This window comes from Genypterus blacodes, unplaced genomic scaffold, assembly GCF_046128005.1.
Source record: "Genypterus blacodes isolate CSIRO-AG114 ecotype Tasmania unplaced genomic scaffold, CSIRO-AGI_Gbla_v1 ptg000094l_1, whole genome shotgun sequence".
NCBI lineage: Eukaryota > Metazoa > Chordata > Actinopteri > Ophidiiformes > Ophidiidae > Genypterus > Genypterus blacodes.
The window spans coordinates 1,680,265-1,696,513 of NW_027466898.1; the positions used below are offsets into that span (position 1 = coordinate 1,680,265).

The window sequence follows — 16,249 nt, forward strand, 5'->3', positions numbered from 1 at the left end:
ATGTAGTAAGCCAAGGGAAGAATACATGATACCTACAAGGACTGTAAGCACTCAGAGAGATGTTGCTTTTTATTCATACCTGAAAGCATCACTGGATACCACGGCTCAAACAAAATAGAGAAATATGTGCAATCATCACGATGGTCTCACCTTGAGGAACTTGTACAAAAGGAAGGTAAACCAGTTGGTCAGCATCTTCTCTGCAACAGACTCCGTTCTAAGAGGACAGGCAACACAAACACTCAAGGTTTAATATATACTTAAAGCTGTACAGTACATGGAGTGTGAAAAATAAAGTTTAATATTTACTTAAAAACATGATGCAGGACCAGTCTAAAGGTAAGGTAAACATTTTGGAATTCATACAGGCACTCAGTCATGAATAAGAAATCGTTTCATTGGTTACATTATTTTACAGACTGAGGCTTGGCTGTCTTAACTCTCTGCTATGACAGAATATGACTGATAAGTATTTTAAATTGCCTCAGTAACCTCTTTCTCTTTCCCCCCCGCCCCTTTCCTCACCTCCTGAGCAGCAGTTTGGGATGGTTCTTGCTCTCCAGGTTTCGGTCTATCAGGTCAGAAAGCAGCTGTTTCAGGACCCCGGTGGCGTATTCCATTTCCCCCTGCAGGGCCGTCATGATCAGAGATGCCACATTGCCACGGTCCCGCATAGAGAACGACCTGACAACACGGATGAAACAGTATTTAAGACAGCAGTGTCACAGCTAATATTCTTCCTCAATAAATGTGCACCGTTAACCTCACAACAGTTATTCTAAAGTATTAATGCACATTGAATTTCCCTATCTTCTATGCTAACTAAAGGGTGATATAACACTGTTTTGACATAAGCAATTCGGTTAAGTGCCTTAAAGCAATGTTAAACTGGTGACAGAACTGAAAAAATGTAACACTTTTCTTTCATAACACACATTTCAAACACCAGTGAACAATGAAAAATATGTTGACTGGGTACATTAGCAGCTGAAGCTGATGCATTCTTACACAGTCTTACTACAGTTAAGTGCTTTATTGGAGCAGTACATATCTCATTCGGTAACAGTTCTGCCCATATACCAAACCTTAAACATACCTCTGTGCCTCCAACGTTCTTATAAAGGTCAGCAGGAAGTGCTTCTTAGTCAGCAACTGGCCAAACAAGGTCAGGGCCTTCTCAACATTGGCCTGGACCTGCAGGAGACAGAGACGGCCAGTTATAACAGAGAATAAGAGCCAGATAAATGAGTGGCACATTCATTTACATCAAGTTAAATACGGGCCAGTAGAAGGTGAGGCATGTCATTCCACTACTTCTGACTGCTAATGCATTTAATCACAGTGTGTGTGGGCGACGGAATTTCTACAAATCCCATCTGTCTTGTATTTTTCAGTATCCAAACATTTGTATAATTAGAAACAAGACTCTACCAATGAAGCCCTGTACCTAACACGGGAAATTAAGTCGTAATTAACATCCTCTTTGATTTGATCACGCAAAATTAAATTTATATTAATAGTGCCATAATGAGAAATGCCACTGACTTTATGTCCGGGTGTGTCCCAAAAATCTCTCCTCTCCTCTGCCCGATTGCTACCGGAGGCAGGGAGGACATGAGCAAGAGGACACAGGAGACCGAACAAACGGGACGGATATGTTTCTTCCACCGTCAACTGACAACCTGGCCATCTGAGAGCTTTAACCCGAGCTTTATCCAACCACAACACCAGTCTCATCTCCCATATGCAGGAACGTGCCTGAGATTATAGATTATTTTATTAAATTTATCAAGCCATTCTTTAAGGCTTTACACAGTTAACATGATCTTATTTGAATGGGTGTTACATGAAGGCCTAAGCATGTTTCTTTAGGAAGATGATTGAACTATAATGTATTTTTGCCAATACTTTTTTTTCTGCTTACCTGGACTGCTCCCCTAACTACCAGCCTGACCTGAGGCTCCCGGAGAGAAACTCACACAAATAGGACTGCAATGTATTGTGCTTATAATGTTCTTTCGGCCTCTCTCACTCTCTTTCTCTCTCTTGGAATCTCTGTTTTTCTGGGCGAGGTCAGGAATGTTCCTGATGTTGTGGGTCTGTAAAGCCCTGTGAGACATTGTATGTGATATTGGGCCACAGTAATAAAGTTGACTTGACTTGACTTGAGACTGTCACAGCAATAAAAATTTCATGATCCCATCAAACACCAACGCTTGATGCAGTAATTAAGGCCCAGCGGAAAAAAATGGTGAGGTGCAAATATGACCAAATACCAAACTAACTTCCAAGATGTTAGTAAGTGACACTCAGTTTGAGCAGAGCAGATATTCTGAACACATCTGCAAGCAGACAATATATCCCTTATTTGATGAGCTGAGAGTGGCTTATAAACATCAAGCTAACACTGATCGACTACTCTCTCTCTCTCCTGTTGCTTTCCCTGCGTCGCTCCCAAAATGAATTTAGTGGCAGACTGTTTTACATAATTGTCTTCTTGACACCAGGGGGTGATGGCTGCAAACATCCTCTAGTTGAATATCGATAAGGCAGTCATTTTAATCGCTGGCCCTGACCCTGTTACAGAAGCACTTCAGAACACTTCAGCCTGTCTGTCGAGTAGTATTACGTCTCGTCTGAAGGAATTTTGCTCTTTATGTTGATATCAATCCACACTCACACCACTTCCCTTACATTGCTTTTAACTCAGGGATGTCTGCTAAAATGAGATCCTGACTTTCATTCCAAGCCATTAAAGTTCGGCTCAACTTCTTTGCATCTTTTTAGGATTAATGTAATGCAAAAATGTGCATGAACGTTGTATTTTGTCAATTCAGTCTGCAAGTTTTGAATCTTTCCCATTTGTATTCTTCTCATTGCGTATTCTGGATCACGTCACCTGAAAGCACTTTCAACAAGTTTAAAAAAAAAGCTCTCTATCTGGGAAAGTTTCCCAAATCATTTAATGATGAACTTGGCCCGAGCAAGCACACAGAGGATGGATTGTTCAGTGAAGGAAAGAAGGGATGGATAGGAAGAAAGATAGAAATAACCATCGATTCGTAGCATGATTGGTGTGTGTGTGTGTGTGTGTGTGTGTGTTGGCTTTGGTGACAGAGGTGCACCATGCTACCATGCTTGTTCCACCAGCGAGCACCTGTCAGTACTAATCAACAACAGCCTAAATCCCCTGAAGACGTCTCTCTCCCTCTCACTATCTCTCTCTCTCTCTCGCTGCTCTAATTCTCTCCCACCCTTATTGTTGACTTTGTTTCACATCATTGGTCTTCTCCAATTTAAATTTTTCCTGCTCTTTGTTTCTGTGTCCCTATCTCCCGCACACATAACTACACACACACACACAATTTACACTTCTCTCCCTACCGTCATCCTTTTGTAGCATTGTAACATCTATTCTTTCTCTCCACCTACGTGCTATAATAAAGTGTCTGGGCCTCTCACTAAAGTGCTAAATGAGATTCTCTGGCCTCCAGGGTGGATACCGAGTGTGCTGTGTGTGTGCGTGGGTGTGTGTGTGTGTGTGTGTGTGTGCATGCAAAAGAGAGAGTGTGGAAGAGAAAACCTCACAGAGACACAATATATTCAGATTTATGCTTGTGTACTGACATATGTCCAAGAGAGGGTCATGTGTTTACAGGTGCCGCATGTGACGAGTGTGCGTGTGTGAGAGAGCAAATCTGTGGTGTGTTGTGTAGCTGGCCAGAGCAGTAACGCAGAGCAATAAAGGATAGGAGCGTTGGTTTACTCAGGCCATTGGATTACACCTGCAACCCCTGAGAGAAATAGAGAGGGAGAGGAAGGAAGTCCAGACATAACTATAATTCTAAAATCCATGAGTGTCCTTTACCTCTCTGCCTGCCTGCCTGCCAGCTCAGAGTAAAGGTTTGCTCTAACTTTTACTGTGGGAGTTCCGACCACCGGTGACCTTAAATACTCAAACCCGTTAAAGCAGCATATCCCTGCTGACAAACATGCAGCAGCAATAAGATGTGATTCAGATCCTAACAGGTGTTTGTGGTGTTTCTTTGGCACGTCTTACACACTACTATGTGGAAATCTTAAATCAAACAATCCAGGCTCCCAACAGTTCTGGGGGATTGTGGTCTTTAAAACATTTATGGGGATTCTTGCCAGCAAATTCCAAATGTTTTCACTTTTTAATAATTACAACAAATAGCTTTTTGAATCAGTATGTTGATTAATACCACCACCCTTTGTACAATGTAGGCAATTATGCAATTAAATGTTACCATGGAAACAAGGCTTTCATATCTGGGGCCTAAAAACATCACTAAAAGAGGTAAAGTGATTTGAAACCCTGATACAGATTAAAGAATGTAAGAGGAAGCTTTTTCAGGAATTGTTACAAACTACCGACACTTTCTCTGCTGACATTTCATGACGTGACTGCAGCAATTATTACAAGATGAACTGACAAATAATTAGGTGGGTATTTTTAGAAAATCAGTTTGTCAAATCCTAGTGCTACTCAGCATGAGGCACTCCATGAATTCTGTCTCCCGATTTATGACAGCCTGCCAAAGTCAACCAAATAAAAAAGAGGACAGCATGCATATTATACTACATCGCCTCCCCGCTCACAGCGGAGAACAAACCAGTTAGGGTCCACGGTTTCCATTTTCTTTTGGCCCCCTGCTGTGACTGAATCTTAACATGACATTCTGGAATACCACAAGAACTTGACGGCCACATCTCATGAATGGCATAGGTCAGACCAGGGTTAAATACTAAAGTGATCACTTGTTTTTTGTCTGTCCGTGTCTGTTTTTCCTGGGAAGACAGTGTGGTCCTTCTCCCTTATATCCTAACGCTGTTGTATTTGAGTATCCACCGGTGTCCATCAATAGGGTGAAACATTGAAAGGGAATCAGAAAGGTCACAAAGAAGAACTAAAGGTGCAATCAGAGGGCTTTTTTTCCTCTGCATGTAAAATCACTTCCTGCCTTTGAATGATTAAATGAAGCTGTAAAAGGTCAAACAACTTGTTATTTCACTGCGAAAAGCCATCGGTCCAATCAGAATCAATCAGTAGAATTATGTGATCTACACCTTAATGATACTGCTGATTACAAATGTCACTCATTGAAAGAGTTCCTTAGGTCCCGGAGGAAACACATGTGAGTTCATAACTAGGTGGTCTGTCTATATTCAGGCATGCTGCTAAGGTTGTGCATGTGCACATTTGCATATGTACTGGCTTTACCTTGTTTCTCCTCCTCTGATCTTATTCACTCTCTATCTGTCCCTCATTTTGCTTCATCTTGGTACAAATTAATTTTGTTCTGTCAGTTGAAGAAATTCTCTCTCACTTTTTGACATCAGAGGAATGAGTCGTCTCTGCCATGGGATTAAACTCTTGATGAACAAATTCTGCACTTGGAGAAAGCCGGTATGTAGTTCTTGTGTTAGGTCTCTTCTGTTAGATTTTGTACTTGTCTGTACTTTACAAAGGCAGGAACTGATTTCACCAGATTTATTTGATGCTATCAAATCCAAATATTTCTCTGAATTGAATCTAATGTCTGTCTTAAGTGTCTGAGCAAGACATTGAACTGAACAAGGCATGCTCACTGTACTGAACTTGTTGTTTGCTGTTGTGTAAGCAGCTACATTTCTAGGTCTGGTGTTAGTTTATTAGTACACCTAACTTCTCCTTGGTTCTATTTACAGTTAGTATTTATGGTTAGTTTCAGTTTCAAGTTCAGTTTGGTGGTGTACTGACCAGTACCTCCATCTCCTTGAGCACAGGATGGTCTTCAATGCCCGGGAACAGGACCCTCATGGCGTAGGTGCGGTAGTCCAGGAACGGAATCCCAGCTCCGTCCAGCTCCTGGGTAAGCTCGTGGATGTCGGTTTGAAGCTCGGCAAAAGCTGCAGTACAGAAAAGGCAAATCAGAGATAAGTAATGCAATCACGCTACAATAATATGATTACAGCTGCCTTCTGCTGTCCGTTTTCAGTTACAGAGCAGTTGGCTCTTCTATTCATATGAGTCTAACAACCCTCCCTGCTCTGTGATTCCAACTAACATCACAGGACACAAAGTATGAACGACTCAGAGGAATAAATGTCGAATCACTGACTCAGAATCACTCCTTCAGTCATTCTTTGGGGTGATGCCCAGCCATTATCACACTATACTTCATCCAAAATCTCATTTCATCGGCGGTGGAGTGGCCTGTATCTCAGATGTGCAAGTATACCTGGGCTCCCTTACTTTAAACCAGATCACATTCTCCCCATCATTCTTAGTCGCCATTCTCCAATTTTGACTGAGAAACTGCAATGCTTTCAACGCCGCTCAATGTCACTTGGTCTCTCCTTACTTTATGACTGTTCTCAAACATTCAGTCTTGTTGCTTCCTCCTCAGTATGCATCCATGCCTCACATCCATACTCTATTCTTCACGGATACAGAGAATTTCAAAATCCTTCTCCAGTTGCAAAGAGCTCACCGAACTTTCCTCGCCTGAATATCTTCCTCACATGAGCCTCAAAGTCCTCAATGTACTGTAGGCCCATCTTTGACTGCCAGCACTGAGCTCTCAGGTGTAAAGATTTCTATACCTTCTTTCATATTGTAGGCCAATGCCTTAGTTTTGTAGTGTTCAGGTTCAGGCTAAGAACTGAGAAAGGTGCTTGGATGAGTGCCTTACAGTATTTTCATTCAGAATACCTTTTAGACTAAAAACAGTAAGTACAATTGGCTTGAGCTAGATATCCAATGAGCTGGATGAACCTTCATGGACAAAGACAATGAGACTTCTTGTGTATTTGCTGGTAAATGAAAATCCTTTTACGTTGCTAAATTAAGCAGTGTCACATTTCATGCCCTTCTGTTGTAATGAATGTAGTATCGTGATTTCAGCACATTTCATTATCTCATGAAATGCAGAGGTTGAAGGTTAATTCAGTAAGTAAATGATGCTCCCACAGTATAATCCCTGAGGCAGACATTGCATTTTAACAAAGAACCACAGCGCAGCATTTTGTTTAGTGCATGACTATGAGGCGGCAGCTACTGTATATAAACGCTCTATATGGGTCAGACCTGATGGAGACAAACATGAGAAGGCAATGCAAAAAGAGAAAATCATGCAGAAGTCCAACTTTTAAAAAAAAGTTTAGGGAGAAAGGCTGAGAAATGAGAGGCCAGACATGAGGAGGAAAGAGCAATAAATGAGGACTGAACACAGACAGGACAGACGCATGAGGGAATATAAAGGCAGACAGACATTAACAGGCTGGTATTAATAGATCCAAAATCAGCTATTGAACTGCTTTTTGGTAAAGGACAAGATATAATTATATTAAGCTTCATCAAAGTGTGTAATTTGCCTTCATTTCTGAATGTTAAAACCTCAGAGCAGCGCATAAACCCTCACTCAAGAAAAACATCCGCCACTTTTGATTGAAGACAGGAGTGAGCTGCATCTAAGCGTCAGTGTCTGAAGTGCCGACAAATTAAATCTTTGCTTGTCCCCAAAAGATGCAAAACATTGCAGAAAAGAAGCAAGTAAGCTCAGGAAGGGAGAAAAAAAAACGGAACCAGGAGACAGAAAACAAAGTTCCTGGAAAGGAAAGTCAATTAATTGCATGAGTGGATAATTATTAAGAGAGCGACGGATGACTTTTCATGCATAATTTCCCCCAGCTGTTATTGGACTGTCTAGTCCACAAGAGAGATGGTGAGGAGAGGAAGCAAAGCAGATAAAGGAAAGAGGAGAAGAGTAAAGAGATATGAGGCAGAAGAGCTCGATCGGGAGGTAAAGAAGTAAGGAGAGGAAAAGCAACGCAGAGGGCACAGGACTCAAGGGAGGAAGACAGAGACACGAGGGAGAGACACGGCAAAGGCAGAAGACACAAGCAGGAGGGAAGAGATGGGACGGAGTAACAGGCGAGAAGGGAAGGAGTAGGAGTCGAGTGAAAAGACAAAAGAAAAGATGAAGAAAGATTGAAAAATGGCAGCTGAATAGTAAAGAGGAAAGGCAGGAAAGGTGGAGGAGACACAAAGGAAACAATTTCTTGCTTCCATTTTACACTCCTGCACTGAACGCCACATCCTCACATCCAATCTCAGCAACGGCAAAACAGAACCCATAATGTCACACGAAAAATGTGATTCATTATGATCCCTGTTGGATGGAAGCAGAAGTCAGAATCCACAAACACCCAGCGAAGGAGAAGAAACACACACTTTCTGCATGAATAATACAATGATTTGCTCAAGTAGAGAGCTGCACTGTGTTCAGGAAGCTACATTTACGCTGCAGATGTGCATTTTGTCTATTTCACATTTGCGACAGTATCTTTCTTGACTGATTTAATGACAAAAGATGGAGTTTTGGGACATCCAAGCGTGTGTGAGCCTGTGCGGTATCCAAGCAGAACTCCACGCTGAAGTTCCTGAGATCTGAACTATTACTGTACAATGTGTATTTAAAGGAATGAAACAATTTGATTTAAGATGGAGTAGACGGAATAGAGCTCCCATGTGGATCACAACTGATTTATTGCGGCGTTGTGTTTTAGCCTCTTTGGCCCACACACTTAACACATGCAGCTTCTGTCTTTGTCCACTGACCCGAACCTAGATGGAGTGTGGCGGCTGCATTTATTGTTTACCTCATTCATATGCAGAGAAACGAGATGAGTCTACATGTTTAAACGAAAACAAGATAGCTATTCAAAAATCATGGCTGAATGTGGAAAGAAAAGAGCGTCTCCTTCCCTCAAAGAACCCACGCCAACCCATTTGCGGACAGTGGAAACATACTGTGTACACTTGCTCTATCTTTTATTTTCTCATGTGAAACTGACATCTGTTTGTCTGAATACCCGTGATTGGTAATGTGCTTGTTTGGAAAACAGTGTGCGGTGTGACGTCACCTTCTCACGGATGACTGAACCAAATGTCCCGTGTCCGTCCTTTGAGGACTCTTGGAGCGATGCAGATGTCACACACATGCGCTTTCTTTTTCTATCACACAAACACCACACCGCCCACTTCATCTGTTCCGCCGCCCACACGCACGGCCTCATCTCTATAGACCAGCTGGGAGTACAGCAGGCGGGGCGGGCGCTTTAGGGGTGGGATTAAGGACGTGCTGCACTTCCTAGGGAATCTAGTGCTTTTTTTTAATTTAAATGGCTTACATCCCGTCTCCTTTCTAGGGAATGAAGAAGAGTGCATGTCTCTTAAATGCTGAGGTGACGACATCTGAAACAAATCATCATTTAAGGAATTGTGAAACTTACTCCAACCCCTCTAGGTTATACTTATTTTGCGTCATCAGACAAGTAGAGGATCTGCTGAGATGTTCGCCGTGTCACAGAGTTGAACACTGTGCAGTCTGCAATGACACAACATCACACTTTCCTTTCCTGAGAACCCTCAACAAGGCAAGAAAATACTTTGTGAAAGTGTCACCGCAAAATGTAGCAGCTGAGGTGCTTTACCTCCAAACCTGTCACTGCCTGTTGTCTGACAGCTGATAGGTGACATCAGCGGAGCCGTGGCACGGTGTCATGAGTGCAGTGTAATCATATTTTAACCTTGTACCGTGGCACTGTGTGTGTCTGTGCCATTATATCGAGTATAAACACCTGTGGTGTACTTACATCATCACACACACTCTCTTTGCCACCACTCTGACTCTTTCAACTCAGTTTACCTCTGTCTCTCAGCCAAATATTTCTCTCTCACACTGTCTATTTCACCATCCAATCACTACTGTTGTTTTGACCTCATGCTTAACCTCCATAACTGTCTCACTGCTGCCTTGCTCCCTCTCTCCCTCTCCCTCTCTCTCTCTCGTAACCCACTCTGTATATTGAAAAGATTACTGAAAATATGTCTTGCACTGTCAAACTTAACTAAAATGTTTACTTTTTGTCTCAACTTTTTGTGTTTTATCTATTCTAGAGTTCTTTTCTAAATTGTTGGAGAAACTACATGAAATCTACAAAATTTCATGTACATTCTCATCAAAATTATGACATTACGGTCTCCTAAACTCATTACAGTAATTGTCTTTATATGCCTGATTGCCTGCTGCAAAACTAATAGTTAATTTCTCTGAATGTTGGACATAAGGAATACCCAATAGATGAAAACTGAGAAAAAGTCATTGTTAACATCTCCTCTAGTTTACAATCAAAAATAAGTTGCTCCATGCACATCAAACATTTTGAAGTAGAAGGTATTTAACTTAATAACTCGAGGTCGTGTTTTCACTTCATACCTTCTTTACACTCCAGGGCCACTCTGGATTCCAGGTTGTCCATCTGGAGCTGCAGACGTTTCAGGGTGCGGTCAGCGTCCCTCGACTTCCTCTTATAGGCTATCAGCACGGCGATGATGACTAACAAGAGCAGGCCGCCACCGCCTCCGATGCCAATAATGGCAGGGAGCGTCAACAAGCTGTCTGAGTAGATGTGGAGAGTCCCAGGGGAGTACTCAAACCCACCAGCACGGATCTGAACACACACACAGAGAAATGGAGATTTTATAGACATCAATCCTACATTCCAGTCTGACCTCAACATTGCAGCTACTTTTGCATAAAGTGTTCACTTTAATCTACTTAACTAATTTCCCCAAACACATATTCCCAGCTTCTTTGGGGTTCTGAACCTGCAAACCTCCAGACCAAGCTGTGGTCGTTCCTTTAGTAGCAGATGGTTTGAGATTTAGAAGGTCAAACAAGGTCAGGAGTTGATGGCCTGATGAAAGTGAAGTTGTGTGACCCAATTTCCTTTTAAATGGTAAATGTTCTGTATCTGTACTAAACAGGCCTGCCTGTCTTTTAGAAAGGTGGGAACCTGGACTGAAAAGTTTCACGTTACCATTTGAGCCTTGAGTAATGAAAATCCAATTTTCTTTAAACCAATTCAGAAAACATGCAGGTGGTGTAACATTGCATCACTTCTTTACAATGCAGACCAATATTTCAAGGAAAATTGTTCAATTAAGTGCAATTTGCAAGATAATAGTTGACTATCTTGAGACGGCGCAGATTAAGAACTTTACTCTCCATTGTCTTCATATATTGATATTCTTTATACTCTGGAGGCAGTGAAGTGAAATTGCATTGGAAAAGAGATAGTTGTTTGTTTTAAGACATAACTAATTAAGACATTGAAGGGTCAATATATAACTGGATGAGTTGTTAAGAAGGAGATTTTGTAGCTTGTGTCCTCATTTATTAACGTCTTCAACAAACAGAATGTGATCAGAAACTAGACGCAGTGCAAGTAAATCAATGCAGATGCAGCTGATAGGTAGAAAGACATACATAGAGGACACGCACATATACGCAACTACCCACACACACACTATCGCACCCATAATAAGTAATCAAACAAAGTAATCACCAGCGTTTAAACGAAGCTCTCCCCAAGGAGCCATGGTAATTACAGGAAGCCAAACACATGTAATGTGTCTTTTGACTAACTACATTTACATAAGCACAGTATGTCCCAGAGAAAAACACACAGTGATGGAATCCATCAAATCAAGGTATCCACCAGGGGGGTTGATAAGTGACTCAAATGAGCTATGATTATGCAGTTTGAAGTTCTTTCTAAGTGCACTTTAATGTTAACATTATCAAAGTCTCATTAGCAAAAAATAGAAAGAGAAGCCATTATATCAATATCAATGTAGTCGATGCCAAATTAAATTTGCAATCGTAAAGACAATTAGACTGGCTTGTATGAGATTAAGCAGCCAATTAGTAGAGTGGACATGATCAAGTTCCAAAAGAGTAGAACTAATTGCTAACTAATTGTAATTTTCAATAAGTCCACTAAGTTTCTAAATGCACTTTCACTTACACTTTCAGGGACACTTACACACTGAACAAGCATGTAATCTGTTTGATGTTAACTATCCATTGGCATGTATCAACCATTTCACTTCACTCCTAACAACCCCTCCTTTGCCATCCAGGCACCACTCTACAGTTAGACAAATATGATATGTTAAAGGTCCCATAAAATGACTTTCAAACAAATTTTCCTTTGTAGTTTGACATTTGCCGACAAGGTACAGGATGCTGGTTTAGAAGTCCAGACATTGGACAATTTCTAAGCTAGGATTACATTGTGACAATATGATTGGTGACACATTTTCCTGGCAGTTGTCTGTTTTCGCTCTCAACTGACAAACTCATGGAGGAACTTGCAGAGCTGAAGGCCACAACAACAAACACGTTTCCTAGAAAACTCAGGGGAAGGAGACAGCTGCCAACACACAGCTGGGTATCTAAAGGGTCACAAAAACACAAATAACTTTACTTACTGTACACCCACGCACATGCTCACACACACACACAAAAAAGTCCTACAAAGACACAAGCCCTGTATGCCTGAACACCCATTGGGGTCCTGCATATGTAGGTCATTCTACATGGGGAATACGGTCTTACGGCTGTGTCCTCTGCAGCACACTGCAACACACACATACACACACTAGCATTCAAGCCGACGATGCACGATGAACACACACACACATAGAAGAAGAGATAGGAACAGACAGCTCTATTTTTTTCCTGGGCAATTGTCAGACGAAGGACTAACTCCACCACCCCCGCCAACACAACGCATCGCTCCAATATTCGACATGACATTTCCGACAAAAAAAAACAGAAGGAGGAAGGGAAAAAAGCCAACAGAGTTCTACCTTGGAGCTGGCTCGTGCCGTCGAGAGCTATCACAGCGAATTACATGGATACACTGTCAGTTGCTTTCGAGGTATATTGGCTGCGGCTAGTGGGGAGTAAATGTCATAAAGATACAGTGAGATGACTATGAAAGGATATTGGTGATAGGTTTAAAGGGGGAGAGTGGAGTGGGCGTGATACCGGGGACATTCAGATAAACATCCAAATATATTAGGAGGGAGTACTGCATTGCTTGACTGAGGTTTGACCCTCGGCTGTACAGATGCTGTGGGAGCTGTGTGGTGATTTCAAAATCTGCTCCAGTCAAAGCGAATCAGGAATATAGGCCTGCTGGGTGACGGATTAACACACTGGACAAGTGCAGCTGAATGGATGCCGAGGGATGTATTTTGTAAGCTCGATCTTTGACTACAGTGTCTCATGAAATTAATACACATGTTAAACAAATGAAAGTGATGGTAGCACAGGACATACCCTAGTTGGTACTGATTGTATACCAGCAAACTGAATCTGTCTCTACAGGTTTATGTCTAAAAAGTAGAATGTAAGGCTCACAGTAGTGTGCTATTGAATTGAACTGGTCGTGACAAAATCATGGTGACCTGCTGCAAACAATGTCATGGTTTGGTTTACACACACACATTTACTTGTGTAAATGTGTGTGTGCACGTTATCGGTTGTACAGTCTCTCTTTCTATAGAATTGAGCTGTGCTACATTGGGCATCACCCACGGATCCAATTCTCCAGATTGTCACTACGATCAAAGTTCAAACAAATTTGACCCGTCTGCTGGGGACCTTTCAAATGCACAGACAATAACAGTATAGCTGTGTGTGACATAAGAAGCTGCAACAAAAGGAAGTGGAGAAGCTACCAAGGCCTGTCAACTGGCATACATCCAAGCTCATATCTGAAATGAGAGACAAACTAAATGCTGAGTTGAGGGCACTTGTTCTTGACGCGTGGGAAGCTTCACATAAATTGTTTACTGTAATGCAGTTTTACAGGCGATAATATGCAATTAGCCGTATACGTGTGATTAATGTGCAAGTTCCTTCTATCGTGGATGTCATTTATCGAATAGATGTGTATTCAGTTTACAGCGTACAGCATTACAGCGTATACAGCATTGCTCATAGCAGCACATTAAATGACATTCCAAATTGAATTTTGCCGGAGTGCAGATCTAAATGACTGTAGATGAGTCTTGCTTTCATTTGATGCCGAGAGTGGTTGCAGAGTTGGCTTCTAGATTTAGTTCAAGTTAGGTCTACAATACCAAAGCAATAGTGGATCTAATGAAAATACAAGAACAAATGACAAACTGTGGGCCTCTCGTTTCTGCTTTTTGTGACTACCTGAAGGGAAAAAAATGCACCTGCAGCGGAGAAATGCTGACGACGGCACAGCTGCTGATCTGGTTATGCTTCACTGGATAAAAAGAAGCATAGCTATTCCATTTGCAAACTTGTCTGGAGGTTCACTGTGTTTGTGTTGAGCAAACAACATGAAAAACTGATTGAATTCCCCTTGACACTTCAGCTCAAAGCTCAATAGTAACACCACTACAATTGTGCAAAATCTATTTGTTGAGGTTGTGATTTTCGTGCCAGAGCCAAATTTCCACTGCCTTATTCTTAGCGATAGCCGGGGTAAAGGCAAACGGAATCAGCATGTTAATTAGGCATTACATATTTAACAGCAGCCTTGGTGTGCCGGATCAGTGGAGCGAATCCTGGATTTGTCAGAACATTGTTTGGAAAAGATATGAGGGGTTATTATTACACTGTATTATATATTTTTATCGTATAAAACTCAACAATGTTATGGGCTGAGACCATTGGGGTAGAATATTTTCTTATTTATAAATTCACACTGCATCTTACTATTGCAGAGGGTCTGTTTATGAATTTCTTTAAGAATAAACAAGGACATCTAAAACATGTTATAATTAAGGCCTAAGCCCCTTCTCTGCACAATTAAAGCAGAGTGCAAAAGTAAAACACAGATTTTAGAGAAGCTGAAGTTATATAATGTGTGTGTGTAAATGTCACAGATAGAGAGGCAGAAGGTAAAAAGGTCTGACCGTGACTTTGTGTTGTCCAGTGAGGTTGGGCCATTCACACAGCAGCTGGCTCTCAGACAGGGTGAGGATGCAGGGAGTCTCTCCAATCAGCACCGTGTAGTTCAGCCGACTGTTGCCTGGAGCTGCCGGGATCAGGTTCCGTCCCTAAACACCAACAGATTAGAATTAGAAGGGATTCGGAAGCATTCTGTACATGAGCAATGCTGATTATGCAACCTTTTATTTTGCTAAACATCTTGTGAGTCATTCAATCCAGTTAACATCATTTTCTTTTAATGATAATCAGTAATTTTTCCAACTTTGATGATGAGAGGTGGCTCACTGGCATTTACTCATCTAAAAACCCTCATATCGCATCATTTGCAATCAATTGTTTTCCTGCAATTATAGAATCAGTGATACACACTTGTGGCCCACTTTGTAAGAAGATTCATCATCGCGATTGTGTTTCCCTGTGAGTTAACATTACGTTTTATAAACTGCTTTGCAAAATTGGTATAAAGCGTGACAGGTACAGCCAGGTAGATCTCAGAGGAGAGATTTACCCAGCGCACATGGAAACATTTGCACACAAATCAATTAGAGGTGAGAGGTGGATGGATGCCAACGCAATCTCTCACTTACTGAGAATATTTGTTTTGTCTTTGGTTTACTTTGCTTTTTTGCGGAAATCCTAGCACAGGCAAAACTCGGAGTGACATAAGATAACAAGACATAGAGGGAACACGAGGCCTGAGGACACTGGAGTGAAGAAATTGCATGAGATGAAGCAAAAGAGGAATGACTGAGGAATTGAAAGAAATGAGGAAAAAAGAGGGAATAAACAGAGAAATAGAGCTGGAGTGTGAGTGAGATAGGCGGAGCAAAGGAGAGAGAGAGAGCGAGAGAAGATAGACGCTGCGTCTCCTGCTGGCTTAGCAGTGGGAAGCAGAGACAGACTCTGTTTTCCAATCGCATTGTCTCTGCGGGCCATCGCCCAGCCCTGCTCTGTAGCCCTGTAAACATGCATCCCACTCCCTCTCTCTCACACACACACACACACACATACATTTTGCAGGACCACACTCAAAAAACAGTAACACACATAAAAAATCACTCACAAAACACCAAAAAATATACATCTTCCCTCCTCTTCTTGCTCACACACCTCAGTAACAAACCCAATGCTTCAGATGAGTAATTGATTGCATGGCGAGCGTGGCACACACATCTGACAAATTCCACTTTTGTTCTCCCCATCAGCACTTCCAGTGGGTAGTCAACTCCACCAACAAGCCAAGCAGGAGATTTGGCAATTACTGAGAGCCTCTTTACAGATAGATTAACATTTAAGAAATAAATTAAAGCTGCTTCAGTGACTTCATGGGAATAAAGACTGTTTCACTCTCACTGTGATGACACAATGGTTCGATATAACAATTGTAGCGGATCAAT

The 16,249-nt window shown here is 41.7% G+C and overlaps 1 protein-coding gene across 1 annotated transcript in view; it reads right to left on the reverse strand.

The window, feature by feature from the left end:
- Positions 1–16,249, reverse strand: part of plxna1a (plexin A1a) — a 201,679-nt gene that overhangs the window by 15,337 nt on the left and 170,093 nt on the right. The window contains exons 19-24 of the mRNA XM_076159333.1: positions 14,816–14,959; positions 10,287–10,521; positions 5,765–5,913; positions 1,097–1,194; positions 526–684; positions 151–217 (exon numbers count right to left, since the gene is read on the reverse strand). Coding sequence (XP_076015448.1) covers positions 151–217; positions 526–684; positions 1,097–1,194; positions 5,765–5,913; positions 10,287–10,521; positions 14,816–14,959 — 852 coding nt within the window. The remainder of the gene's footprint in view (positions 1–150; positions 218–525; positions 685–1,096; positions 1,195–5,764; positions 5,914–10,286; positions 10,522–14,815; positions 14,960–16,249) is intronic.